Source organism: Hibiscus syriacus, unplaced genomic scaffold, assembly GCF_006381635.1.
Source record: "Hibiscus syriacus cultivar Baekdansim isolate YM2019G1 unplaced genomic scaffold, ASM638163v2 tig00014064_pilon, whole genome shotgun sequence".
Classification (NCBI taxonomy): domain Eukaryota; kingdom Viridiplantae; phylum Streptophyta; class Magnoliopsida; order Malvales; family Malvaceae; genus Hibiscus; species Hibiscus syriacus.
Window position 1 is genome coordinate 44,192 of NW_024062313.1, and position 27,394 is coordinate 71,585.

The window sequence follows — 27,394 nt, forward strand, 5'->3', positions numbered from 1 at the left end:
TTCATTTTGATCACACACTATTAAAAAACTAACAAAAACCATTGATGTGATGTTTTAAAAAAAATTTTAACGGCTGTTGACCAAAATGAAATCAAAACTAAATTGTAAGTATGATTAAAAAAAAGTAGATAACTAAAACTGAATAAAAGTGATTGTTGGGTACTAAACATATAGTTTACCCAAGAAAGAATGAAAAACTTGTGATAGGGTTACAGTGGGAAATGGAACATTTGTACAGTAATATAATGATGAACAGTCAGTATACAAACAGCCTTCCGAGTTTCACGTGTCCCAGGGAAGTGTCGGCACTAGCTCCATTAGAAAGAGTGATTTTCCTCAAATTCCAGTCTTTTTTTTCTCTTTCCATTTTATAAATTTTAAATTTTTTTATAATTTTTAAATATATTTCACATTCCTAAAATTTTATAAATTAATTTGTCTAGATACTTCTCACCTGCTAAGAGTTTCAGACATCGAAATGAAATCATTGGTTTCATGGAATATGATCATGAGAGTATATATGAAGCATGGGAATATTTTAATGACCTGAAGTTAAAGTTGATCGAAGATAGTTTAATAGTTTAGTTCCGTTTGTGCAAATTGAAGCATTTTCCGTTTGTGCAATTCTACGGTTAATGGAAGAGAGTTTAAGGGTGAGTATTCGATCGAATGGAATAAAAGAATTCCAAGGTAATCTAGTTGACTTCAACTTTTATTTGAAAATTTTCTAGTCGAGTTTATGAAATTCGAGAGCCTACCTTTCGATTAAAGCATGACCATTCGGATCTCGAATGTTACCGGCCCTGTTCCGCCTCGAAGAACTGCTCCATCTTAACCCACCAACCCTTGAAATCCAATCCGTCGAACTTACGACATTTCAGCTTATAGAATCAATTGGTATATTCAATTGAACTCACATTATCTGTCAATGCTCGATACATCTCATCGGAACCCCCAACTCACGCAGCAATCGACCTATTCCAACCTTCCCAAATGCAACTCAAAGAGAGCCTTCATTTCCGTCTTCGTATCAGTCTTCATTTCCATGCGAAAACCTTCTAACTGGTCATCAATCATTTTGTCAATCTGTTGAAAATCGACCTGCAATTTGGCAAGATCTCGCTGGGTTTGAAGCATTTCCTATAGGGCAAGTTTGAACACCTTCGGGCATCGCCAGATGCAGCTATGAATACCAAATCGTTACACACTAACTCGAAATTGACAAAGAAATAATAGATTTGGGATGAAGAGAAGAGAAGGAAATGAGGAAGAAAAGAAAGAGTCAAAAGAGGAAGAAATTCATATACGTTTTTCCCATAGCAGTCAAATGTTCTGAACCTCGACGTTTCATTCCCTAATTGTTAACATGCAAAACTCATACAAAGCGACATAGTACTAACAGACTCATACTAAACTCAAATGAAACGAACTTTTTATAATTATAAATATTTTGTTTTTAGCAAATTTAAAAATGGATCTGATAAGGGTAGGTTTAGAATCTCAGCCTGTTCTTCTCGGCGAATCATGAGTAAACCAGTGGCAGTAGCAGCCGCTGGTCCTCGACCAACATATTTGATATCTTCCAGGGATCCCGGACCTACGTCTTTCATGGCAGTGCAAAAACAGGATACAGGTGTAGAACTATATTGATAATCCTTGGGATTTGTCCATTCTTTTACTTCTTGTATGAGAACTCAACTTTAAAATCTCTTTGGAGCCACTTCCGAGATTTGGTTTTCGCTTCCAGTACAACATCATCAAGGAACCCTCTCTGTGGAAATTCTTCGGGTACAAGACTCTGATATATCTCAAATTGTTCAGCTGCTTCCTTCTTCTTGTCAAGTAAACTATATATGATTCCCTGCACATAATCTCATAATTAGCCATTTACTGATGGCAGTTCGGGTTAGAATGTTGTATATAGTCCTTTTATCTGAATCTACTAAAGGTCAGGTCCTCTTTTCTCTTAAGGAATATCCAGTTTCACAAGTGATTTTATCAAAGATCAACTGCCATGGCCGCATAAACTTCTTCCTAAACAAAACAAAAAGGGTATGCCAGCAACTAGCAATACATGATAAACCTAAAAAAAACTTACCTGGCAAAGATAAGGCCGGAAATCTCGAGGATTATCATTTATCAAATCTTGAAATTTCTTCATTCCCTCCTCCAATTCACCCTGCAAGCAAGTACTAATAAGTTGATGATGATATGAGATTTGATAAAAAGCAATTACATGAAGAAATAATTTTACTACTACTTTCTAAAATAAATTCGACTTTCATGGTTTCTTCTTTTACCCTACCTGCATAGAAATGGAAAAAAATATATATACAATCAAGTTCTTCCCTTGCCCCAATCCGGGCGGGGAATGGAAAAAAACGACACCAGCACAAAAGCTAAAAAGGAAAGGGAGTGTTGTGAATCTGAGCAACAACAATTGAATAAGAAGTTACCTTCACAACATGCATTTGTGCAATTAAAATTCTTATGTTTCTTTCCTCGGTGACTCTATTTTCACGGATAGCAACTTTTAGTGCTTCATTAAGCATCTCAAAAATAGCTGGACCTTCATGGTTTCTGTGCATCACCATAGCCAGACCCTGAAAAACCAGAGATTCATAAGTAACAGCATACGCTTTTTCTTCTATTCTTGTTTTCTTTCCAACATTTATCCGTAAGATTTGAACTAAAAGAAACAAGCAAAAAGCCTCCCTAATTACACAAAAGCCCAATAACTGTAATTTTATGAGGAAAACTACTCCCAAGAAAGACTTAGTATTTCCTTATTCAATCCATGCATACTCTTGAGAATATTTTGAAGCATCCACATCCACGAATATATATACTACCAAGATGCTGCAAAACTTACATCTAGATGGCCAGAAATAATGGTAAGCTTCAAATAAAAGCAACTGCAGATGCAGTGGTATTGCATGGCAACCAATAATCTCAACTAACTGTTCAATTAGTTAGATATAGAAATAACACCTTGGAGAAACAATATACCACAATAAACAGTCAAGATTCTAAGATTAACCATAATCCTTCAAATCAGTTACTTTGAACTGGGATTATTCAAGAAAAATCAAATACCTGCATAACCTTAGGAAACTCAAGTTGCATAAGTCACCAGAAATGGCATATGATATATATCTCAATCTAATAATTCACTCTCAGAACCAATGAGCCCTTTGTCATTAAGCCAAAACTATGAAACGAATAGGAATGGATTTGACAATTATTTCACAATTTGATTTAACTTTAGATTCAAGCCATCTCTCAATGAATCAGAGTCTCACAAAGTAATTTCTTCTAAACAGTATTCCAAGGGAGCAGATGCTATCTGAACATTAGTATATAAACAAGAACCAAGTTAGAGAAGTTTACATGCAAAGCTCGGAGCAAAAGAGGGGTATCCTCCAATATTTCCTTGAACAGTCTTTTAGCTCTGTTAAGCTGCCCCATCATCTCATAACAAAGAGCATGCAATAGCCTCCATTCAACCTCATCTGGCTCGATATCGATCAACTTCTCCACACACTCCACGGCTTCTTCAGTCTTCCCCCTCCTAATCTTGGCATACAAAAGCACCTTCAAAGCCTCAACATTTCGAGGCTCTTTCTCCAAAAGTTTCTCATACCTCTCCTCTTCCTCACTTTTCCCCTTCTGGGTTTCTTTCTTTCCCTCTGAATTTAGTCTAGAGCTGGAAGGTGTTTGAGCAGGAAGAGCCAAACATGGTTTAGCACTGAAACAACCCATAAAAATGAAGGACCCAACAAGGAAGATAACAACTTTTTCTGACAACGATTTGAAAAACTGGGTCTTGGGAGAGACAAAAGAGGTTTTAGTTGTTGAAGTGGGTTTGTAGGAAGTACAGAGTTTGGTTGTTTGGAAAGGGAGAGGATTTAGTTTGCGCAAATGGATGAACAGTGGGTGCAGGGTTTTGGTGGGCTTAAGGTTGGGAAATTTGGGAGTATGAAACTCTGTTTGAGAGATAAAAGAGAAAGCTTTCATTGAAAACATGCTGGAGGAGCAGTGAACTGAAGACCAGATTGCTCATTGTTGTATGGAGAACTCCATATACACATTGGAATGACGTAATAATAAAATTAACCATCAATATTTACAAAATTGATCATTTTATTCTTTATTTCTTTTTTTAAGAGCTTTTTAACCTAAACATTTTAGTTCTTGGTTAAAACAAACCTTATAGAACGAGAATCATTAATTGATTTATTACGTCAGCAATTAGCAATTGAGCATATATAGAAATATTACGTTAGTAATTGAACACATATAAAAATACTACATCAATAATATGTCTTGACCGTTAATCAAATAATAATTTTTATTGTTAAATTACGCTTTAATTTGCACTTTAATAATTTTATCAATCATATTTACCATGTGATAATATCTTGCTAATATCATCTTATTTAAAATTATGATATAATTATCTGACACATAACTTTGTACATGTGCATTCTAAGTATGCTCAGCTTTGGGAACTATCCTACTCTGAATAGGAAGAGGTAAATCATAGGGATGATTAGCTGACCACAATATAAATCTTGTTTAATTCTGTACTCAAATAAGTAGACTTCGCCTACGTAAAGGATAGGAGAACTGGATTATTTGATGAGCCTAACTTTCAAAACATTAAAACTATCATGTTATTTGGACATAAAAATGAATCTCACGTGATAAAAATATTTGATTCATCTTTTCTTATTTGCGATTAGAAGTCTGTCTATACTTACACCAAAATATGTATTTGATTCACATATTTTAAAAAACATGAATGTTAATAATAACCATCAAATGTCTTTGAATTACAAACATTTAAAAAATAATTTCGCCTTTTTGCAAATACAATGAACGGTAATTAACTTATGCTATATTTGATTATATACAACTCTTATTGTATAATTCTTGTAGAATGAAGTACCACATGAGTGGATATATAAGAATCCAAATCTGTCGAACCATCCATGTTGTTATGATCTTCTACATCTTAGGTTTTCTTGTTCCGTTATTTGACTTGTGTTCTTCATACAACATTCAGACTGAATGACTCTGAAACTATGTCGATACTTCCACGTATTACCGACTGTTCCTTTTCCGTAATATATATTCGTATGTTATAAAATCAAGGCAAGCCCGTTATAAGCTAAGAATGCGTTTTTCCCCCTTCCAATGCAACTCCAGCTTGATATTATGACCATCCACTGTCATTGAATCAAGACTAAAGTTATGTAGAAATCTAGGCCATCATTCCATAGCATGGAATATAAAGCTTTGCCATGAGTCCAGCCTTGAAATTAGATTATTTAAGTTAATATGGTGATGCTCCTAACTTTCAGTGTATTCGACGCTAAGATTGACTTTGCGGTACCTGCACCTGGATGGCTGCTTTAATTTTGAGGGCAAGGCTGCGACAGGGAAGATGGCGGCATTCCGATGAAAGTAAATAGAAGTTTTCTACACCAGTATCTGTTCCACTTACAGTGATTCACAGAAACAAGTGGCCAGATCATAGCGCAAATTTCATCCATAATATCAGCTCAAAGAAACCGACACTCAATAGCTAGCATGTGCATTAACAAAAGATTTCCACTACCGAATCTCCTTGTAGAATGATACAAAATAACTCTTAACTCATTCAGATGAGATGGTTTTGCACTTTCAAATGAGCAGCTGCTTTTTATTATTATTATAGCAAAAATGACAAAGGTATTCTCCACTGTCCTTGCTCACCTTGTAAGTTGACCTCCAAAGGCAAATTTGATTAATCATATGAAGTTCCGGATGTCCAATGACTTTATATCAGGCATTGCCTCATCCTTGAATTCCTCCCTGAAGATTTAAAGTTATTATTAAAAGGAAAGCATTAAAACATTTCATAAATGGTTCCATGCATTGCATACAAACAAAACACTCATCCATCCAATATTTAGCTGTAAATGCCCGACAATGATTTCTTCGTCTAAACTGTGTTGCATGCATGGATTTACAAAACTAACATATATGTTTAATTTTTCTTTATTTATAAACTATCATGCTTCTTTCATACTGAACGGTAAATCGTAAATATATCTTAGTTGTCTGTGTATCACACAAATTAACAAAACAGAAGACAGTTTCAAAGTTTTACAAGAGTATGACTGAAGGAGGCCAATTCCTTAACCAATATGTATGTGCAAGTGTGGACAATAAAAAGGAAAATATGCTTCTAGGAGCTAACTCAGTTCCATCCATAAAGTCCCAGGGCCACTACATAAGAAATCTAGCGTGAAAAAAAAGGAGAGAAAATCGTCATAGCAAAACATAAGATCATTAACATACCGCTTAGTTTGTGTTTCCATTGCTTCTAGAGCATCCTTCTTCAGCTCCTCCAATTGAGCCTTGGCAACTTTTAGCTCCAATTGTTCTTCATACTTGGGCAGATCTTCCTTCCGGATTCCAAGCCTGTTAAGACAAACGATTAGACAAAAGAGAGGAACATCTCCATTTCCTTTAAGGGGCAGAAGCAAGCACGACTGTAAAATTCTTCAACAGCTCATAATTAAATATTAAAACATAACCCCCCACTTAACGGACAGAAGAAATTTTAGAGTTCTACGGCAGCTCATAACCACATATTACAGCAGCCATTCTGTGAAAAGGACCATAATGTAAAAATGCTTTGCAAAATTAAGTATCTTACACAATGAACCCATTGTTGGAATCTCAAAAAGAACCTTGCTGATTCCAAGTCCAAGAATACATCTTGAATGTGAAATTAACATTTCTATTTCAGAGAATCTTAGTCAATGTTAATAGGAATAAGGCATATTTAGTTATATAAAGACACTTACTGCTTATTAATCTTATCAAACTCTGCCGTAAGAAGAGCCATTGATTTCTCGTCATTTCTCATAAGAGGTTTATTGATTTCTTTTTCGACTTTATCCAAAGCATCCATCATCATTGCCTCAGCACCAAGGTCTCCTCTCCTACAGAAGGTAGAGAAATGATATAAAATTAAGCAGAACTGTTTTACTCATACAACAAGCCTACAAATTAGTGTCATTAAAAACAAAATTTGGAGTCCATGAAAAGAAAACAAGACAAAAGTATTTCTCCATTGAAAGCTATATGTATTCATGTAAAGAAGGAAGAAAAAACCAAGAACCACATAAACATGCTTATCATAGCAGAAAAAGAAGGAACATAATTAAATTATGAAATATGGTATTCATTAAATCATTAAGAATTTACAAACAACAGCAACAAACTTAAAGTAGGGATGAACATACTTGATCCTTATATCCTTCAGTGTCAATAAATATGTTCGAGCATCTGGAATGTCCTGAGTCCACGTTTGGATGGTGTATTGGATCCGCTGAGATTCCGAAAACAGGTTGGCCCTGCAGGAGGGACAGATTTAGAGGTAAACACGTTATAAAGCATATAGAAAAGAACTTACTTTTCTCTAACCGTCTTCATAACCTTTGCATACTGAGAGACAGCCACTGGGTCATCTGGGTCAATGGTGATCTTCTCCTTCCTAAATATTCCCAATGCCGTCTCAAATTTTGACTTAACCTCCAGAAAGATATTTTTCAACATCTCTTTTTGATTAAAGCCAAAGGAATTTGTCAGTAAACCAAACACAAGATCATGCATTAATGATAATCAAACAGTAAACAATTATATATTAGTAATAGATAATATAAGCATAAACATGAAAAAGACATCTCATCCTATTTTATTTCCACATATGCATCAAAACCTCTAACTTATAGAAATCAAATCACAGCCATAAATATGCACGAAGCATGCAAATGTAGTCCACAGAAACACAAGCAATAACTTGCTATTATTCGCATAACCAAAGTTGGGAGAACAGTGTAGGAGAAAAAATCGGAAAGAAGGTCAAAAGCAGTGTAACCTGCTGATATGCACTTACCATCACCCTTAAGAGCAGTGGGAGGAGCAGCCTCCTTGGCATAAAAACGGACAGGAGTGACATGTTCCTGTCTTAGAATGGCTTGACTACCGCAAAGCTGTACAAATATCCAAGGAAGAAAACGCATCACAGCCACATCAACAATAAACAGGATATCATATACATAAGTTCGGGAACTTGAATTTCAAATTGGCATACGTTGTGTGGTAAAACGCATATAAATGTAATATTCATGATTTTTTTTCAACCTCATGTCATGCATTGTTAGATGCCTAAGAAACGAATTAGACTGAAAAAGCAAAACATTCAGACTCATAAAGATCTAAACGATAAATAATATGATAAACAGAATAAGAAGAGCAGGAGAAATTAAGGAAAACGTAAAAAAACCTGGCGAGATTTAGAGAGGATACGAGTAGAGAAGGCCATGATATGAGGGCTCAATAAACTTTTTCTCTTTATTTGGAGGGATGAGGGTTTCTGAATTTGAACTTATCATAAAAGGAATGTCGACTCAAAGTGCGAGGTCCTGAGTTCTGATGATTCCCGAGTTGGTGTGCCTTCGATTTCCCCTCATTTCTCTTCTTGCCACGTGTCCCTTCCTCATTTCTCTTCACAGGTTTTTCTCCCTGCTATTAGTAACTCCGAAATATCAGCTCCAAAGAGCTGACTCCCTCCCTCTAACTCACCCTGATTATCCGAGTTCAAGCGTATTTATTTTAATATTGGAATTCATAGCATAAATGATGTTAGTGATTAAAAATTATTGTTATTTTTTGAGTTTATTGATTAAAGCATTAAATATGTATGGATGTGAGTATTTTGTGGTTGAAATTTTTTAAATAAATATTATTTTATATTCATTTTAGATTAATCAAATATAAAAATATATATCGGAATATATAAAAAAATATTAACTATCCGAAATACTAGAGTGGAGATGTCGTCTTTATATATATATTTGTTTTTATCTTTAAAAATTTTGAATTTAAATATTATTCATCAATTGACATTAAATTTATTTATTAGATTTATTGATATGATATTTTAAATTAAAAAAATTAATTTAGAAATTATGTAACAAAAAGATGACGTTCTAATGTACTTGAATTAACGGCAGAGTTTTATCATTGTTAATCATTTGACTTTAATTTTTAAATCCGAAAAAAATAAGAACTACATACTTGAAAATAAAAGGTATAATATTAAAAGATTCCCTTATGTTTAATTAAATATTTATTTTAACCATTTTTTTAGTATCTTAATCCTAGTATTTCATTTTATGGTAAAAATGTCTCTTTGTAGATGAAAATGGTTAGTCAACAAATAATCAACACTTTAAAATAGAGGACTTTTTACCTTAAAATAAAATGTTACAGGATCAAAACTCTCTTTAAAAAAGAATAAGAACTAAAATAATTATTTAGTCAAATATTAGCGGTTCTTGAACATAATATAAAATATTAGGAGCCAAAATGATTATTTGGTTAAATATTAAGAATTTTTTTATATTATGTCAAAAATAAAAATATAGGAACCAAATTTCAAATATACTGAGAATATAGTGATGTGGAACATATTTTAACCTAAAGGAAATCGACATAACTTAGACATCTGGCTCACATTCTAGCGCGTGAGTTGTACGTTCCAACTTCAAGCTTCCTTGTTTAATCAATCCGTATCAGCACATGAAAATGAAGCATATATTCGATCCATCCGAAAACCAATTCTAGATCTCTACTTCTGTTTTTTCTGTTTCCATTTTTCTTAATGTTCCTGTAAAGCCAACTTAAAACGTTGATATTTTTGTTTTCTGGAAAATATAGTTTTAAACCCAAGTTCAATCCATTGAGATTTGAAAGCTCCAAACATAAACTCCATATTCCCATTCCAAAGATACCCATTATCTTGTTAGATCCAATTGAGTTCAGAAATTATGTGTTTTAGGATCGTGGATTTTGGTTTGGGATTTTGGGTACCCGTTTCGAGAAAATGATGCCCTGCTTTAAATTTGTACCTGTTTGATGGGACTTGATTCAGTCTCTCTATTTTTTGAGAGTTGAGTTGGGTTATCATTTGGAGTGGATTTTTCTTTTATGTGTTGGGAGAGAAGAAAAGAGAAAAAAAAGAAGAGAACATGTTTTGGAGGGAACGTGAAATGGCGAACAATGAGCTTAATGGAGGACCTCTTTGGGGGCAGATTAGAGTTCTTGTTGTCGGTGATTCAGGTGTTGAATTTTTACTTTGTTTCTAGTAACGAAATCTTTTGCTCTCATATAACGTTTTTGTCTTTGCAATGTTTTCTTCTTTTTGCTGTATTTTTTTGGTATGGAGTAGCTGTTAATTTAACGAATTCGTGTGCCGTTAAAGTATTATTATGGTCAGGGATTTAAATATCACTCCCCTATCGGAATAGCTGCCGCTATAAAATGGTAATGGTGCCGTCCGAAACTCTTATTGCACAACCGCGATATCGCAGTGATGCAATATCATGTTTATGTCCCCAATCGCAATAAATGCAATGCAACAAAAAATGTGGCCGTAACCACAATTTAAATCCTTGATAATGTATCTATTTGAGAAGGAACATAGTTGATAGAGATATATTAGTATAAAAAACCATTTGCTGTTGCTGATTTTGGGTTCGCTAAATTTATGGATGTTCAGATTTTAGCTACCTGAAGTGCAACTATTCTGGAAAAAGAAGAGTTCTTGATTTACCTGCCCTAATATAAGGATAAAAGGGCTCAAAGTAACAAATGTTTTTGTTTACGCATTAAAAATTCGAGGACTTAACTAGTGGTAATTCACAGTTTCAATGCTAGAAATGAGAGATGAAGTTTATGGGGTGAAATAGTTGCCTTATTATCTTGGCTTTCGGTTGAGGAGACGTATTTTGTGATAACTGATATGCATGCATAAGAAACGAATTTGAAGCCATTGGGGAAAGGGTTGGGATCATGTATAAATGGGAAGATGGTATAAATTTTATAGCTAAATATGTAAATTGAAGTTTTCTATTGGTACAAGAGGGAGCATTGTGGCTTAAACTTGTACTTTATTCGTACCCATTCCTCATTTAATACTTGAGCTAACAGTTCAAGTTAGTTTTAAGGAAAAATCTGCATAGCCTTGGTGGCATTATTTTGAGTAATTTGTTGACGACTCTTTTAATACTTTCTATACCAATCTAACAGATCTTTAGAACATATTTACTGGTTCTTGTTACTATGTTATTGACTTGTTTTTCAACTTCCTGGACAATCATGACATATTATGCTGTTATTAGGCAGTAAGAAGACTCTAAATCTACCTTTCTGATTTATTTACCTTCATGCTTAAATCAAACATAAGGATGTTTGTTTTCAGCTTTTTGTTAGATGCCGAACTTCAAAATGAAATCTTAGTCTTTTGGCAGGTGTTGGTAAAACTTCTCTTGTCCATCTGATTGTTAAAGGCTCTTCCATTGCTCGCCCTCCTCAAACTATTGGATGTACAGTTTCTGTGAAGGTAAGACTTAGTATCCTTTTGTTGCTTTAAATAAAGTTATTGTTATTATGTGAGTTCATTAACCTAGTAGCCACTGCAATCTCTTTGCAGCATACAACATATGGTAGTCCTGGTAGCTCTTCAAGCAGCTTAAAAGGGGATGCCGAGAGAGATTTCTTTGTCGAACTCTGGGATGTATCGGGACATGAGAGATACAAAGATTGCAGGTCTCTATTTTATTCACAAATTAATGGTGAGTATTTAATCTCTTTACTTGAGAAAATGTTAAGTTCTTGATAATTGTTAGCAAGAAAACTTTCTGATGCCTAGTTTGTAATTCCGGTAATCTACAGTCTTTCTTGTGCTTTTTCAAGGGATTGGATGGCTTACTGCAGCCATGTTCTATTTTGTACTAGTTGGATTTAAGTTCTTGATTGCATGATGAACAGATTGAGGACCATCGCTATTTCTTCGTTGGTATTTTGATCAGTACCCTGATAGAGTTACATGCATATATATGGAGTGTTGGCTAGTGTTGTCAAGGCGTGTGTGTAGGTGCTCCTGCACCTTGTGCCTTAGCATTAGACAACAAAAAGCCTCACAGCTTTTTGGGTGCTTTGTAAGATGATATGCATATGAAAAGGCCACCTAATCATTTATTCGTTTAATTTTTAACTTTTTTATTAAATGTACATTTACCAGTAAAAAGAAGATAGTATCAAACTCCCTACTTCTCAATATTTTTGTATTCAATGATATGACACCATAAAGAGTCATCCATAATTCCCAACAACATAAATTGAATGTTTTGTTGATAGCCTAGACGACTCTTTAGAATTTATAATCATAACTATATATTCAAGCTTATCTTATACACACACAAATATATATTGCACCTGACGCAATATAAGGGTTCTAGCACCTTGCACCATTGAAAACATTGATGATGGCTACTAAAGCAAGGTCTCAGTTTCGACTTCTGTGAAATGGAGAAAATAAGAATTAGGAGAGCTTTCCCCTGTTTGGGTTCTGACTTGGGTTAACTTTAGAATAGTCAGGGCCCGATGTTGCTGCATGCCAAGAGGTATTAGACCTAAAATATAGTGATGGCTACTGGCTTTAGTTGTTGTATATCAGCTTTCGCATAGCCTGTTATTCCTTAAATAATTTACACTGCAGCTGCATGCTTTCCATTTTTTTCTTAACCAAAATGTATTTTACTTCTTAGACTGCATTTGATTCTATTGATCAGTAGAGGTAAAAGCTGGTTTAGAAACTTGTTGTTCCTTCTGTATAGAACCCCTTTTCATTTCTAACTGTGATGCAAATTTGCAAAATACCAAACTGAAGGAATTTATTCAATGGAGACGTTTGCAATATAGGTGAATGCACTTATTATAACTTTAGCTTAATGGTCATAGATATTGTTGGCATGCTACCATTAACATCCCAAAGATATTCACCAAATTTTCAGCATGTAGAAAATTTTCCTGCATCTTCTGAGCCTTTTGTAATTACTGGAATGTCTGTGACCTGTGATTTTCTCTCATGATTCTGCCTTGAAGTTTTCTGCAGGTGTTATTTTTGTTCATGATCTTTCCCAAAGGAGAACAAAAACAAGCCTTCAGAAGTGGGCAGCTGAGATTGCGGCGTCTGGGACATTTTCAGCTCCTCTAGGTTCTGGAGGTCCTGGCGGACTTCCTGTCCCATACATTGTTATTGGTAATAAAGCTGATATTGCTTCTAAAGGGGGTACTAGAGGTAGCAGTGGCAATCTTGTTGATGCAGCTCGTCAGTGGATTGAGAAGCAGGGCTTGCTTCCATCTAGTGAGCAACTTCCACTGACTGAGAGCTTTCCTGGTAGTGGAGGTTTTACTGCAGTAAGCATTTAACTTATGCTTTGACTTGCTTTTATGTCGTTTGAGTAAAAATTTATTATTTCATTATTGCTGATATTTATGAGGGAGACTTGGGTTTCAATGGTATTGAATCATGTAGACATCATATGTTTAAAATAGTGCAAATAATATATTTCTGTTCATCTTTTCTTAAATGAAGTCAAATAGTACAGTTTTATTTCACTCAATTATATGTCTCAAATTGCTGTATAAATAAGGGTGAATTTAATTGTCCTCAATATTCTTGCATTTCAAATTGAGGTCCTTTCTCTCTCTGACTGTCTGGGATAATTTACACCTGTAATTTATGGTTTAGTTTGGTAAATCCTTGTAATTTAGGGATTTTACTGTGCAGTTGTCCATTTCCACTGTTTACGGTTGTTATTTCCAGTTTTCTCTTGTTTTATTAGATGCTGTGTAAGTACTTCACAAAGTTGGTTTCTGCAAGCAAACATGTTTGTCCATCATGGCTTCCCTTGTTAGCCGATAAGGGTCACAATGAACTGTTTAAAACTTAAGCAAAAAGTCTGCGATGGTAAAGATCTGATATTTTGTATGAGCATCGCAAACTCAAGTTAACGACATTAGTTCTGACTTTTGCTAATTTTAGATGTCTAACATTGTATTTGATATCTACAGGCTACCAAAGATGCTAGATATGATAAGGAAGGCGTAATGAAATTTTTTCGTACGGTATTATTGCCATCTTTGCTTACTTTGTGTGGTTTTCTAGCATCGATTTGTTGCGAGGTATCCATTGTTAAACTTGCATCATGCTTGCTTCAGTTAATCAGGAGAAGATATTTTTTGGATGTCTTACCGAACCCAAATACATGGTCCACATCTCGAACCTCTCAACGCCTGGATGAAAATTACAGCGATGATGAACAGTTTTACCAGCGTACTAGGTAAATAAGGCGAAGGGGTTACCAATTGTTGTTGTCATTGTTTTTCTCATCTGTCTCTCCGTCCCATGTTTCCGGTGTGTATATGACATGATAGGATTGTGTTGTTTGCAGTTTGAGCGGTGACCCTCACAGGTACACCATGCTTCCTCCCTTACCAGCACCGCACAATCTGACTCCGCCTCCTATGCTTTACCCTCAACAACCGGTTTCCGTGACCGAGAATTACAGCCTTCCGAGATTCTCCTTTACAGGCTCCCAAGATATTAATGTGTGATGTAATATCACTTGTTCTTTGCTTCAATATTCCTTTTCTAACCATATTAGTTTTGCTTGTAAAGCCAATTCTTTTATATCACACAGGTTCTCCACTTGCATGGGGCGTTTTGGTTACTGGATGGATGTATAAAATATCCCCATTATTTCCATCAATTTCTCCCTTTTCTTTCGTAATGAATCTTTATCCCCGCATTGTACTTGTTGAATTAAATAATTATTTTTAATTGGTCGAATGGTCAAAGATGTTCGTGTTATTCCACTTTATGTAGGTTCGAATTATGATATATGTTTAATAAAAGTAATCTCTCTTTACTTGATAAAAAAATAACCCCTTTTAAATACTATCCTTTTTCAATACATTTAAAATTATTATTTGAACATTTTCTAGAAACACTTTTCAAAATCATTTTTCTAATAGTAGAATTTTTTTAACCTTACAAATTGTCATATTTTATACTTTTAGAATTATAAAGCTCTTATATAGTATTTATTTAATCAAAGAAATTCTAAAAAGATTAAGAAGACTAGTGGGGTTCTTTTAATTAGAAAAATAATGTACTAAATTAAAATTATTATGTGAGATTATTAAAAAAAATTATAAAGAAAAAATTAAAAGGAAAAAAAGTTATTTCTCTCTAAATGAAGAATTTTTTTAACATCAAATTTTTATAAAAAGAGTTAGAAGTTCTCAACAATGTTATATAACAATCTAGATACTTTCATGTTGAAATTATTAGAGAAGAGGCTTTCTTCTAAATTAAATTGATAATGTATTAAAATATTGATGATTAATTTTTAAAATTAAAATAAAATTAAAATAAACTATAAAAATTGAGAATTAAATTTATTATTATATTAATTTTATTAATCGAGTGATAATTTATAATCTTTCATAACTGAAAGACGCAGTAAAAAACGACTTTTAATCAGAGGACTATCTGTTTAGTTTACCCTAAAGTTTTACACACCATTCATCTTGGTTTTAACGAAAAATAAATAAAAGCGCCCTATTTTAGAAAATAATCCCAGAATTTAATGGATTTGTTGTTGGGGTTCAAAAACCCTCGAAGACATGCATTTTTCCACAGTCGAAAGCGAACGTATTAGCCGCTCTACTCTCTTTGCTGTAATTATCTAAATTCCTGCTCCAAAGGTCAGGCTCTTCTTTCTTTAGTTTCTAAATACTGAACCTCAAAGATTAGTGGCAGCATGTGTTATATCTTCTTTGTTATTTGATCTGTAACTTAGCATCTGGGTTTTTCTTTTCTTTTTTCCCTTTTGTTATTTTAGCTCATTTTCGGGCTCTTAATTTGAGTTTATTTTACCTATTTGATGCATAATTATCCTTCCAATAATGTGTTCATGTTGCTGCATGATGAGATGCTTTTCTTCCTTTTATGAAATGGGTACTTTCTCAATTGTTAAAACTAGTAATGATTGCTAAAGCTCTAAGCTTTTAGGAATTATTATTTTCGGTTTTGTACAATAATAAACTCAATCTGGGGAATTGAATATATGTGATTGTTTATGAAAACTATTGTTTTTGTTCACAAAAGTATAAGGATGTGTTGCGTGTAAAACAGTCATAAAAAATGGAGATTCTGATACTGGAATTAACCATTTATTTGTTGTGTGTAAAACATTTATAAAAAATGGGGATTCTGAGGCTTTTTGATGGCTTTTGGTTGTAATAAGAGCATTAATATACCTCGTTTGGAATTTTCTTTATATTGGTTTAAAATCTTTCAGATGGAAAGATGGGTAGCTTGATTATGTTGGTTAGGAAATCATGTGAAAAATGGTTGTTATTGGAAGGTGAAATGCATAGGTTCTTACGTACTTGGACTGGTTGTTATTCCTAAAGTTTTTGTGTCTTATATTTGTGTTGGAAACATATTTTAGACAGATATATGGATATGATCCTCCAAGCATATGAAAAAGCTTGAAAAGATTGAGCATATTTGTAGGGGACAATACCAGTTTCCGACACTCCCTGAGTCTTGATAACATTGATAGGTTCTATTAACTGATAGTGGCAGCTTCGCTGATTCTGTTTGTAATTCTATCTCTATGTTCACAGATTATATGATGGAAATGGCACTTGTCCTAACTTTTCATAAACTAATGCTAACATGAATGCATAAAGTTTGAATGTATTGTTGCTAGACATACTGGAACTTTAAAATGGAAGGCAACCAAAAATCCAATCTCTGAACTGCAAATGGAAATAATTTGCCTTATAAAACAACCCCCCTGCCCTTTTATTTTTCATTTTTTTATCTTCTGCTGCTTGTCATAAATCATAGATTTGATCGCCATTTGCCACTGGAATTTCTTATCATGTTAAAAGTGAAGTTGAATCTGATAAATATAAAACTGCTAGCTGTTCAGTCAAGAAAGGAATAAAGATAGTTCATTGCTGTATTTTCCTCTTCCATTGAAGAGTGCAGAAGTGAAGGTTGGGGAAGGAGAAAGGTTAAAGGGGTTGCATACTGCAATTTGCAATGGTTGATATGTGGTGGTCCCTTCTTGGGGCTGCCATTCCGGCTGTTATTGCGGGACAAGCTTTTAGGATGAAGAAAAAGCATGCTGAAGAACAAAGAATCAAGAGTGCCAGGGGAAGGGAGAAGAGTTCAGATGATATCTTTGTTTGTGAGAGAGTGTGCACATCAAAGAGAATGTTGAAAAAGGTTGGGGCATTTTCAAAGGATCCTATTCCCGATACTTGTGTTACCGTTTGTGGTGTGTCGGAGCTTGATGCTTGCTCTGATGCATGTGCTCGAACTGTTTGTGTTAACCAACATCAAGTGCCCAACTGGAATGACATTTGCCTCCGGAGGTGTCAGAGTGAGTGTCTTAAGTTATCGGCTTCTAATTCTTCTTAATGCGGTTCTCTTTAGATTTTGAACAGCAGAGCAAAATATGGAGAACATTTGCATTTAGTTCCAATGACTGCTATTTCACTCGTAATTGTTGGATTTATTTCTGTATTTGAAAAGATTATTCTTTGTATGGTTTTCATATTTTGATCTCTCTGTCCGCCTTTATCGTCGCATCATCGTGTTGAGTGAGTGTCTGAACACTTACCATAACTGAAATTGCCTGCTATGGGCATTTAAATTGGTTTATTTTGTAAACAAATTGGGTTCTCCATTGCCTGCTATAAGCAAATTTCTAGTTACTCGATGGTGCAATGTTTTGTTTGGAGACTCTAAAACCTCAATTGTATCATCCATCATTTACTCTAAAGCTTCCTCCTCACCCTTATTTCCAAGTCTGCTGGATTAGTTGATGTAACACAAACCGTAAATAAAAAAGGTCAAAATTTTTAATTAACCAAAAAAAATCTCAAAAATCTTGTAAACCTCAATGCCAAAAGAGGTGCTCAACTTCTCAGTTCAATCTCACAGTTTTATTAAGTTACATTTTCCATCCATTTCTACTTTGGTTATGATCAAAGACTTGTCCAGCAAGTGAAACATGTTTAAAGGTCCTTGTGCAATTTAATACCATGTACATACTATAAGGTCATCAATTCCAGTCATCTGTATAAAAACTTGTTATGATAAAAAAAAGAATTTAAATTTTAAACTAAAGATCACATATTAGCCATAGCAGAAAGCTTAGTCAAAATAGTAAATAAAGTTGAACAAAAATTGACACCTCTCATCAATCTTCCACCAATGCATAATAACGCTTTCTTGGGGACTGACATTTCGGAGTACATCTAAAAAGCAATCTAAATTTGTGAATGACAAAAACTGGCAAACCCATCCTATATTATCAGTGAACTTTCCAGGTTCCTTGTAGGCTATGTATAATGTTGGTTCATAGAAACTGCAGATCATAAAGACTGAACGAGTTTCAATTAACACATTTGACAGAAATTGCAAATCATGAGAAATAGCGTTGAAGCCACTCATTTATGGGCTTCTCATCAAATTGCATGATAACAGTCTCCTCCACCACAAACCAAGCACCACAGGTGGACTTCTCTTCATCAAATGACTTGGAACAGCTCTGTAAACAAATATATAACAAGTGTGAATGGAAGGCTTTTTCCACTAAAAAAAAAGTTCTGTCAGGCAAGCAGAATATATGTCGCTCATTTAGAGTAATCAACGAGTCAACAACTGACCTTGGAACATGTATAGACAGTCAGCGTCAGCCAGTTCCAATTCTCCAGAGAACCTTTACGACAAAGGTCAGTCTCTTCTTGAAGAAAATATATTAATGGGGGCATAAGCTGCAGTTCAAAGTGCCTTGAAGAACCACAAAGCCCGCAATTCCCTGCATTTCCCACCTCAGCTGTAGCCAGAAGAGGTTTCCCACCAAATTCATATCTGAGAACAGAAAGATCAGTCATATAATACTCTATCAGAGACATGAAGATATTAATCTTTATTTTTTTCAATATTCTTTTCCCTTCTACATGCAGTGAGAAAATGATATGTAGAGTAACAGTTCCCATCTCAAATTACTAATAGAATCAATGTTATCTCTGCAATAATTTGGGCAGTGACAAAGTATGATTTCTTCCCAGTTTATTTTTATGCTTATATTCTCTTTTCTTTCTGATCAATTTGACCAGGATCTAGTAAGAAAAAGAAAAACTAACAGTGTTGCAAGACCCGTTCAAAATCTTGTTTATGCCCTTAAAATTTGTGTGTACATTCATTATTCTGTTGTTGATGAACTAGAGTCATAACAAAGGCCTAACATTGAAGAAACCATGTATGAATTTTAACGAACAATATGCTAACTTATACAGGGTTTCCAGCATATTCAAAAACTGTAAATTACCTGAAGCATTGCTCTGGATATGCATCCAATTGTTTCTTGAACTTGAGATAAGTTCTGTCAGCATTCAGAGCCTTATCATATTCATAATTTTCAGCTTCCCATGTTTCTTCTTGTTCATGATCATCGGCATCGCCTTCTTTCTCCTTGACCGAAAGTGACAAGTGATTTGAACACACAGAAGCAAAATCCTTTGATGATGACTCCACCTGACTATAAATGTAGAAGCATGGCATTACTGCAACAAGGGAACAAAATGAATCAAGCAAAAAGAATTTTAGCACAACAAAACTAGTATAGGAATAAATTTAGATGGCAATTCAATGCAACTCTCCAAGACCCAACAGTACAAGAAAACCAAGTTAAAGCTTTACATGCGAAACAGAAAGGAATGAGAATGCAGTGTTTGAAGACTATGACGCTATTGTTAACATCAATGACAATGTAGAACACATTGTAGAGTCTAAGCTATCACATACAATTATACGTATCTAAAGGAATTGAGATGTAAAACATTATAATAAGGGCAACCTCACCTGGTGTATCAGTATCTACTCTTGTTTGTGCAGTTAAAGATGAATGCTTCATAGCACCCTCAAAGTTCCGGTTGTTATTTGTCTTCTTGGGCTCAGAAATCAAGCTAGCTGCTTCAGAAAATGCTTTACTCAAGTCCTTCAAATCCACATCTTCATCATCCTCATCACTCAAATTCTCCCACCAGTTAGTTTTTGAAACAGAAACAGTAGATGAAGCTGCAGGAGGTTTATGCAGAGTAGCAGAGGAAGATGATTCCTTTGATTCAGTCTCCACTTTCTGAATTCGAAGAACTCGCCAACTACATGGTCATATTTCATTAAACAAAGCATCCATCTAAGTGGTCATTATTCTGGTACTAAAAGATAATACAACACTTGTACAATTAAAGGTTTGCATTATGATAGAGAAAGGAACCTGAGAGGAGAGCTACCACAATTTGGTATCACACAACCAAAAACAAGAAGAAGACGGTCTTCAATGTTCAAAGCTCCACTTGAAACTGGAGCATAAAGCTTACCAGGAATTTAGCAAAATGATATAAATAATTGGATTCCATTGATAAAGTTGTTTGGCAATAACATGAAAGGAAAAAAATAAACCTAACATAAACCTGAGCAACAAGACAGAGTTTACTCCCACATTGAGTGCAGTGAATTAGAGTGGGGTTTAAGTTCAAAGCCCCTATAGGAAGAGGCCAATCCTGTTAAAAAAATAAAGTTAAGGTATAAAATAACATAACCAAAAGATACTGCCACTGTCCTCTGCTAGGTTGAGTTGAGTATATATCAAAGACAAAGGCTTTACAAGATAGCCTTCATCCTTTGCTTGAAAAACCTCAAAAATTTATTCAGCTAAAGGTGCCAGAGGACATCAACACATATGAAAATGAAGTGAGAGAGACAGAAAGAGAAGTACAGGGAGTCCACCAATTTTGGTAGTATAATGATCAGAGGGCTCACGGCTATCCTCAGCCCATGGCCCCGGCAAACCTAGCAGAACAACGCTCATCAAGCATTGGAATAGGGTTGAGTAATAGACGTCAGCTGCGGAGTAAACAAATTTCACATCAAAAGAAACAGAGAGACATAGGAAGTATGAGATAAAACAAGGAGTAGAATTGAAGCCTAGCCTTTGATCCAAGCTCTTTTTTGCCGTATGGAGGATGGACAGACGTAAGAAAAACTAGGGCTTTGGTCATTCACTTCAATTTCATTTAGTTTAGGTAGTCTGTGCGGCTCACATGAGGATTTTGAGCTGCCTATCTAGATTTAGATAAAAATTAAAAAAATATTTTATTTAAGTGTAAATTACAACAAATATCACTCACCTTTAAATTTCGGCTCGAAACATCACTAACGTTTTAATTTTATCAATTTTATTACTAACATTTATGTTTCGTTACAATTATATCACATCGCCATTAATTTATTAACGATGACATAATATCTTATTACGGAATGACATAGATAATTTCATTAAAATCATTTAATCTAAGTATGATCTTTTTTGATATTTTAACAATACTCTATTTGATGCAAAATATTAATTTACAACTCTAACCCTATATCACAAATGCATTTGTTTTATTCTCTCTTCTCGTCAGCGGCAGAAGTAAGAAATAGGAAGGAGAAGTTCGCCGATGGAAGAAACAGAACAAAACGGTGGAATGGATGATAAGCTTTTACCTATTCCTCGCTTCCTTCAATTCCAATTGCTTCCTTGCTAGATGGATCATAAGTTGTTGCATTCCCGATATTCATGCTAATATATATATATATATATATTATCAGGTGGTATGCAAAAAGGTTTTTTCATCCAGACGTTTCCACTTATGAATATATTTTCATCTGGGATGAAGACCTGGGAGTGGAACACTTCAATTCAGAGAGGTTTGTCCTAGAAACCATTTATGTTTTCCACTTAGTTTCAACATGTATATGTTTCTTATTTTCTCTATACAAATTGTTAGATACATACAATTGGTCAAGAAGCATGGTCTGGAGATCTGACAACCAGGTTTGTATCTTCATTTTGATTTCTTTATATCTATATCAGGATGATTTTTTTTATTTAAACCAGTGTTCCAAAATTTCAGAAATTGCAGGCAAACTAGGTTATAGAGATGTATCAGATCTTACCCCAACAGTGATTGCAACAGAGGTCTTTTCTTTCTCTCTGTCCTATATATTCTGGTGTTATCAGATTATGATGTTGGCTAAATGGAAGTATGGTTCTGTCAGGCATTGGAACAGATTGAAGTGTATCTAAAGGAGGAAGGTGGCATGGCTTTGAAGAAGCTATAAATATGGTGATTGAATTCCGTTTTATTTGTGGCATAACATGTCAACTTTTCCTAGTTTTGGTTTGGTTTTCCGGTCACTGCACTATATAATTTGTTGGTTACACGGCTAAGTTGTTGAACTCCCAATGTATTGTGCCTAAATATTATAATGCAATGTACTTGTGCATGCTACTTGAGGAATAGAACCAAAATCCCAATATCTTTCAGTTGTTCCATTGAATTAACAAGTTAAAATAGAAAATAAAATATTTGAGAATGATTGAAGTTATTTGAGTCGGTGGTTTGGTTACTTTGCCTCTTTCTCATGGTCAAGACTTGTTTGGTTCGGTTCAGTTGTCACCTCCAAACTATGTATGTCCCAGATTTCGATCTATTCTCATTTGGCACAGTGTGATGTTGCAGAGCTGCTGCAGCATTGATGTTTGATGAGGAAATTCAATTATGAAATTTATTAACGGAAAATTTCCTTAAAATTAATTAATTAGTTCAATTATGAAATTTATTAAATAAGAACTGGCTTAACCAATTCTAACTGAACATATAACTGACTGACCATACTAACCTCTTGTACAAACATAGAGCATTCAAAGCCCATGATTCACACCAATATAATTCAGAGTTTTTTTTAACAAAAATAAAAATAAAAATAAAGAAAACATCGTAATTGGCTAATGGAATTGAATTGATAGTATACTACTACTACTATTACAACAAGTCTGAACAAGAGATCGCTAAGCAGATATAGTATTCCACTAATTCCTGCTATGCTGCAGAGGTCCTGCTTTAATTATCTAAGAGTTTGGAGCTGTAAATTTAAACCTTTCTCCTAAGGCACATAAGTGTGATGGGGGCGCACCAAAGCTGTGCTCCAAGAACTTCCCGGTACATACAAACGCTTGACACGACACTCTTACAAGCAAAGCAGGCTCTAGTGCATCCCTCGATTAGATTAGATCCCGATTCTTGAATAGAGATGAACTTCCATTAGAGAATCCCATGTGCCTTCCCATAATACCTGTTGATGAAAGGAGCCTGAAACTTTTTTTTTTGATAGAATAGGGAGACCTCATTAAAAAACCCCTTCGTACTCAACGAAATATGAAAAATTCGTTGAGCATTGGAAGGAGAAAAAGAGTGTCTCGTAAATTTTATTGAACCATAGAAAATTACAACTTAGATTACATCAGAAACATACAACCACAAAAACCAAACAAAACCCCCCTAACTATGCCTACATACAACCCCTCTCATCCAATGCCTTCTTTAGCCAACTTATCCGCCTCCCAAATTGCCCCTCCAGGAATATGCCTGATCATCACATCTTTATCCCTAATAAACTGTAAAATTCCATTCAACAACAAACACAGCTGATTCCTTTTTTACAAAAAACGTATATAAAGCACTTACCTTAACATTTGATACGTCGGGAGTATCCTGAGTTTGAACAGGGTAGAACTTGTAAAATCTCATGTTCTCAAATGTTGCTTTAGTGTCCTCACTCATTTCTTCAAGGGCATTTTTGCGAGCTTCTCTTGCCTATAAGAATGGAATTCGCCAAATGAATCAACCTATCCAAATTCATGCTCCCTAACCAAATCAACAAGCAATGTTGCCTACAAATATACCTTCCGGTTAGCTTTTTTCGCTTCACGAACTTTCTCTTTGACAAAATCCTAAAAACCAAAAGCATGTCAGCTTGAACTAGCAGTTGATATAATACATAAAATCCACAGGATACTGGTAGGTCTTCGAAATCAGATTCACCTTAAAAGCATCCTTCTGATCATTTTCTAATTCATCTGCCTCAATCAGTTTATCAGTAAACTCCTGCAGATAGGTAGGTATAGTTTAGTACCTGATTCCTATGACGACGGCATACAAAAGCCAAAACATACAATGATTGACTAAAGCCTAATGCATAAATAACTGATTGTTGAAGAAAATTCCAAGATACCAGTCCACATGATTCAAACATCACCAAAAAGATCATGCTAATTAACCTATAGCATAATATGATGAAAGAGTCGAGGCTTACATCAAGTTCGTCCAACTCCAATCAAATTCACAAAAAACCTGCAAGACCAGAAAGGATGTATCAGTTTACGTGATATTTTGCAGAGTAACAGCCTCATTACTTATCCCGATAAAAATAGTTACATAGTGTGTAGTCAAGGCATAATACACTCTAGCACAACCCTCAAATCAAGATACTATGTTAAGGTGCAAGGCATAACTCAAATAAGTTCCCTTTTTGTTTTCAATTCTTTTTTTAAAAGATATATTTTCATTAGATTGACAGTTCATGATTCAAAAATTAGTGGATCATCCCCAAAAGTAAAGAAAACTTAAGAGATGGACTAGTGATGCTTGATTTCTGTATCATGCAAAGGGAGAAAACTTTTTTTCCAACATTTACTTTATAAGAATAAAAAATGCATTGGTGCATTCGGAAACCACATTTGATAAGGTTTGAACTTCAAACCTCCTATTTCTAACTGTTGGGAGCATCATAGATGCATTCATATGTACAAGTGCACGTGTAATCGTGTATGACGTGATTTTTTAGCAATTGACTCTTTGCTTAACTCATGCAAGCACCTAATTTCTGCCACGAACCTTAAAATGGTGCCTGCAACTAGGGTTTCAAATCGCAGTTGCGGTCGTGTTTTCGGTCATTTCGGGTTTACCGTGATTGTGGCCGTCATGGGCGCTATTGGGCACTATTGCGGGTGTAGCGGGTAACTCGGACGGCGGCAAATCCGCTATTTCGCGGGCACTATCACGTTTTCGGACCGTGATTTGAAACCCTGCTTGCAACTACACTAAATGCAACAGTTCATTTACCAAAGCATGGTAAGCTCAATCTCTATGACAAACTCTATCCAGGAGTATAAACAATTTAAATATACATAAAATCAAGCCATAATTAATTTTCTCAGAAAATACAAAAATCTTACCGGCTTTGGTTCTGCTGGAAAAATTATTTGAACCTCAGTGCTTTGTTCAAGCTCATCTTCCTTCAAAGGCTGATAGAAATCTGTCAATGGCGACAGGCCAAACAACATTGCGATAAATAAGGGTTTTTTCCTTCTTTTTCTCACAGTTTCCTCTTTGACAAGTCATCAAAATAAACAGAAGATATGCGAAGCAAATGCGTAATCCAGCAATTTAACATCCAGAGATATCTAGAGAACTCACACGGCAGACAATACTCATATTTCTTGAGACGATCTATTTTCATTTGTTTCAAAGCAACCCTGCAGAAAGAACATCAAATACAAAAAGTTAGATCGGAATACAAGCATGCATTCAACAGAAACATATACAGACCCACACTCAGGAGAGATGACATAATATAAAGAAATTGAAGTCCATATGCTTGCACTGATAACATATTACAATCTATACAAGACAAATTTAAGAATTGTTTAAACTATCAAATGGTTGGCTTAGCTCCAATGTTGTCAAGGACAGGTGCAATCTAGGCGCTTAAACACCCAATATTGCCTGAGGCACAAAAGCCTAAAGAAAGCTGTCACCTAACAGAAGTAAAGCATAGTATGTTCCATTGTGTTTGTTTTGGTCCCTTGTATGCGATCGTGTCACTGGTCGATTAACGAGAACCTTGGAAGCGATTGCCTTCCCTTTATTGTTATTATTGGAACGACCTATGGTGATTGATCACTCATCTCGTCGAAGGAAGACTGAAACCTTTCAACTCATCAAAGGGACCATGACTCGTTAAAAAGAGAGACCAAGATCTTTTTAGGCTTTTGATAAAATTCTGCTTAATTTTATTTTTATTATTCCATAAGTCTCTTTAAATAGATATTACAATAATGGAAGAAAGTAAATAAGGTCCTACTAAATATAAAACTTCTTTCCTAACTTATCCTAATAATATAAATAAAAAGACTAATAAAATAAAATAATATAATATAATATAATATAATAGGAGTCTAACGTACACAACAATACCCCTCCCGGAAAAGAGCTTGTCATCTAGCTCGAAAATCACAATACTTCACGATATAATCTACCCGGTTCAGTCACTGTTTCTGGTTCTACACCATCTTGATTGGCTAATTCCAACCAAAAGGGCTTCTTACATTGATGTAGAACCATATATGGTTCATCACAATCATAATACAAACCCTTTTCTTTTCTCTCTGCCGTCTCTGACCTGTGCTAACTTTTTTAAGGAAGGAGTACATTAACTTACCGAACTTGCTCCAATGGTTACTTTTAACATATTGTTGCCTTCATACAGTATGTGACGCTTCTGTTCAAAGGCTCTAGTGAGGCTCATAGCCATGGCTAAATTTTTTTTTTTGGGAGTTGGGGGGTTGAATCAGAACATCATACCCAACACATTGATCAGGCCAAACATAATAACTAGCCCTTGCCAATTTTTCCTGAAACTATTGCTCATAGATCTCCACTATTCCTGTTTTTTTTTCCAGATTAACCAAAATCTCCCAAGGGTTTACTACAAAAATATATACAAGTCTACGTTTAAAACCCCAACCACACACAAAAATATATACAAGTCTACATTTAAAACAGCAATTTTTTGTAGACAATCAAAAGAAGCACATGTGAGTGTGAACCGAGTTGACAATCTCAAACAAAAAGCAGATCAAATCAAGATACTTTAATTGGATGTAGTTGAAAATTGCATGCAAAAGAAACAAAAATAAAGAGGGGAGTAAGTGTTGGTATGCAAATTATACCTTCTCTGAGTACAGCTTAAGATGAATATTTGAGATTTCAGCCTATCAACTTGGTTGCCTCTGTGGAAGAATCAAAATACACAGGCTTAAGAATCAAAATACACAGGCTTAAGAATCAAAATTTTATTTAGATCAATTCAAACACAGGCTTAATAAAAAGGAAAAATAGACAATTTCATTTATTACCTTGGCTAACTATATAGATGACTTAAATTAAATAAATAATATGATAAAAGAAAAGGATACAGAAGATAGAAATTGGGCACCTATTCTCAAGTTGAATATATGGAACCCAGTCCATTTTCATTTGTTTCATAGGAACAATCTCTTCAGCTTCTCTCTGCACTGAGTTAATACCAATCTTATCTGAAGGTGGGAAAGGAGACTCAACCTGAAAAGGTGCAACCAGGTCATGGTGGAAAGAACTATTTTCAACAAACCAATCACATAAAAAGATCAATAATTTCATTACAATCATAGAAAATAATAAATCAGAG

The 27,394-nt window shown here is 34.7% G+C and overlaps 6 protein-coding genes and 1 long non-coding RNA gene across 9 annotated transcripts; 3 read left to right on the forward strand and 4 right to left on the reverse strand.

Annotated features, from left to right (window-relative positions):
* Nucleotides 1-1,517: 1,517 nt before the first annotated feature.
* LOC120206826 (protein SLOW GREEN 1, chloroplastic-like) lies at nt 1,518-4,041 on the reverse strand. Its single transcript, XM_039206401.1, has 4 exons — nt 3,391-4,041; nt 2,457-2,603; nt 2,099-2,179; nt 1,518-1,861 (listed from the first exon to the last, which is right to left on the reverse strand). The coding sequence occupies exons 1-4, from the start codon at nt 4,024-4,026 to the stop codon at nt 1,676-1,678; spliced, it is 1,050 nt and encodes a 349-aa protein (XP_039062332.1). The 5' UTR covers nt 4,027-4,041; the 3' UTR covers nt 1,518-1,675.
* Nucleotides 4,042-5,585: 1,544 nt separating this feature from the next.
* On the reverse strand, nt 5,586-8,383 carry LOC120206807 (probable ATP synthase 24 kDa subunit, mitochondrial). The gene is made up of 7 exons (XM_039206388.1): nt 8,345-8,383; nt 7,955-8,051; nt 7,472-7,616; nt 7,302-7,412; nt 6,861-6,998; nt 6,349-6,471; nt 5,586-5,859 (listed from the first exon to the last, which is right to left on the reverse strand). Exons 1-7 carry the CDS (start codon nt 8,381-8,383, stop codon nt 5,796-5,798), a joined length of 717 nt encoding a protein of 238 aa, XP_039062319.1. The 3' UTR covers nt 5,586-5,795.
* Nucleotides 8,384-9,663: 1,280 nt separating this feature from the next.
* Nucleotides 9,664-14,706, forward strand: LOC120206828 (small GTPase LIP1-like). 2 transcript variants are annotated; one of them, XM_039206405.1, is made up of 8 exons: nt 9,664-10,182; nt 11,373-11,464; nt 11,555-11,696; nt 13,019-13,323; nt 13,981-14,034; nt 14,128-14,249; nt 14,361-14,524; nt 14,610-14,706. In XM_039206405.1, the coding sequence occupies exons 1-7, from the start codon at nt 10,092-10,094 to the stop codon at nt 14,521-14,523; spliced, it is 969 nt and encodes a 322-aa protein (XP_039062336.1). In that variant the 5' UTR covers nt 9,664-10,091; the 3' UTR covers nt 14,524; nt 14,610-14,706. The 2 variants fall into 2 exon arrangements, with proteins under 2 accessions (XP_039062336.1, XP_039062334.1); XM_039206403.1 differs by having other exon boundaries at nt 13,981-14,249.
* An 861-nt stretch (nt 14,707-15,567) lies between these two features.
* Nucleotides 15,568-17,558, forward strand: LOC120206831 (uncharacterized protein At5g64816). 2 transcript variants are annotated; one of them, XM_039206409.1, is made up of 2 exons: nt 15,568-15,678; nt 16,974-17,558. In XM_039206409.1, the coding sequence occupies exon 2, from the start codon at nt 17,030-17,032 to the stop codon at nt 17,408-17,410; it is 381 nt and encodes a 126-aa protein (XP_039062340.1). In that variant the 5' UTR covers nt 15,568-15,678; nt 16,974-17,029; the 3' UTR covers nt 17,411-17,558. The 2 variants fall into 2 exon arrangements, with proteins under 2 accessions (XP_039062340.1, XP_039062339.1); XM_039206408.1 differs by having other exon boundaries at nt 15,571-15,677; nt 16,966-17,558.
* A 743-nt stretch (nt 17,559-18,301) lies between these two features.
* On the reverse strand, nt 18,302-21,082 carry LOC120206827 (programmed cell death protein 2-like). Its single transcript, XM_039206402.1, has 8 exons — nt 20,992-21,082; nt 20,778-20,905; nt 20,473-20,562; nt 20,277-20,374; nt 19,862-20,160; nt 19,329-19,563; nt 18,664-18,868; nt 18,302-18,545 (listed from the first exon to the last, which is right to left on the reverse strand). Exons 2-8 carry the CDS (start codon nt 20,868-20,870, stop codon nt 18,420-18,422), a joined length of 1,146 nt encoding a protein of 381 aa, XP_039062333.1. The 5' UTR covers nt 20,871-20,905; nt 20,992-21,082; the 3' UTR covers nt 18,302-18,419.
* Nucleotides 21,083-21,666: 584 nt separating this feature from the next.
* On the forward strand, nt 21,667-22,181 carry LOC120206832. The gene is made up of 4 exons (XR_005524147.1): nt 21,667-21,751; nt 21,832-21,878; nt 21,958-22,022; nt 22,103-22,181. It is a non-coding gene; the product is annotated as an uncharacterized LOC120206832 (long non-coding RNA).
* Nucleotides 22,182-23,808: 1,627 nt separating this feature from the next.
* On the reverse strand, nt 23,809-27,378 carry LOC120206830 (protein HEAT INTOLERANT 4-like). The gene is made up of 7 exons (XM_039206407.1): nt 27,164-27,378; nt 26,898-26,957; nt 25,363-25,421; nt 25,122-25,201; nt 24,200-24,237; nt 23,929-23,991; nt 23,809-23,837 (listed from the first exon to the last, which is right to left on the reverse strand). Exons 1-6 carry the CDS (start codon nt 27,373-27,375, stop codon nt 23,973-23,975), a joined length of 468 nt encoding a protein of 155 aa, XP_039062338.1. The 5' UTR covers nt 27,376-27,378; the 3' UTR covers nt 23,809-23,837; nt 23,929-23,972.
* Between the last annotated feature and the right edge of the window lie 16 nt (nt 27,379-27,394).

Excerpts from the sequence above, each read along its gene's own strand:
- LOC120206826 (XM_039206401.1), bottom strand. The coding sequence starts at position 4,026 with ATGTTTTCAATGAAAGCTTTCTCTTTTATCTCTCAAACAGAGTTTCAT. Across the intron at positions 2,604-3,390 it reads TTTTGCTCCGAGCTTTGCAT|GGTCTGGCTATGGTGATGCA; the intron begins GTAAACTTCTCT and ends CTGGTTTTTCAG. Across the intron at positions 1,862-2,098 it reads TCCGGCCTTATCTTTGCCAG|GGAATCATATATAGTTTACT; the intron begins GTAAGTTTTTTT and ends GATTATGTGCAG.
- LOC120206807 (XM_039206388.1), bottom strand. The coding sequence starts at position 8,383 with ATGGCCTTCTCTACTCGTATCCTCTCTAAATCTCGCCAG. Across the intron at positions 8,052-8,344 it reads TCCTCTCTAAATCTCGCCAG|CTTTGCGGTAGTCAAGCCAT; the intron begins GTTTTTTTACGT and ends ATATTTGTACAG. Across the intron at positions 5,860-6,348 it reads ATGGAAACACAAACTAAGCG|GGAGGAATTCAAGGATGAGG; the intron begins GTATGTTAATGA and ends TTAAATCTTCAG.
- LOC120206828 (XM_039206403.1), top strand. The coding sequence starts at position 10,092 with ATGTTTTGGAGGGAACGTGAAATGGCGAACAATGAGCTTAATGGAGGA. Across the intron at positions 11,697-13,018 it reads ATTTTATTCACAAATTAATG|GTGTTATTTTTGTTCATGAT; the intron begins GTGAGTATTTAA and ends AGTTTTCTGCAG. Across the intron at positions 13,324-13,980 it reads GTAGTGGAGGTTTTACTGCA|GCTACCAAAGATGCTAGATA; the intron begins GTAAGCATTTAA and ends TGATATCTACAG.
- LOC120206831 (XM_039206409.1), top strand. The coding sequence starts at position 17,030 with ATGGTTGATATGTGGTGGTCCCTTCTTGGGGCTGCCATTCCGGCTGTT.
- LOC120206827 (XM_039206402.1), bottom strand. The coding sequence starts at position 20,870 with ATGAGCGTTGTTCTGCTAGGTTTGCCGGGGCCATGGGCTGAGGATAGC. Across the intron at positions 20,161-20,276 it reads TGTGGTAGCTCTCCTCTCAG|TTGGCGAGTTCTTCGAATTC; the intron begins GTTCCTTTCTCT and ends ATGACCATGTAG. Across the intron at positions 18,546-18,663 it reads CTGTCTATACATGTTCCAAG|AGCTGTTCCAAGTCATTTGA; the intron begins GTCAGTTGTTGA and ends ATTTGTTTACAG.
- LOC120206830 (XM_039206407.1), bottom strand. The coding sequence starts at position 27,375 with ATGATTGTAATGAAATTATTGATCTTTTTATGTGATTGGTTTGTTGAA. Across the intron at positions 25,202-25,362 it reads ATATGAGTATTGTCTGCCGT|ATTTCTATCAGCCTTTGAAG; the intron begins GTGAGTTCTCTA and ends CGCCATTGACAG. Across the intron at positions 24,238-25,121 it reads TTCCAGCAGAACCAAAGCCG|GTTTTTTGTGAATTTGATTG; the intron begins GTAAGATTTTTG and ends CTGGTCTTGCAG.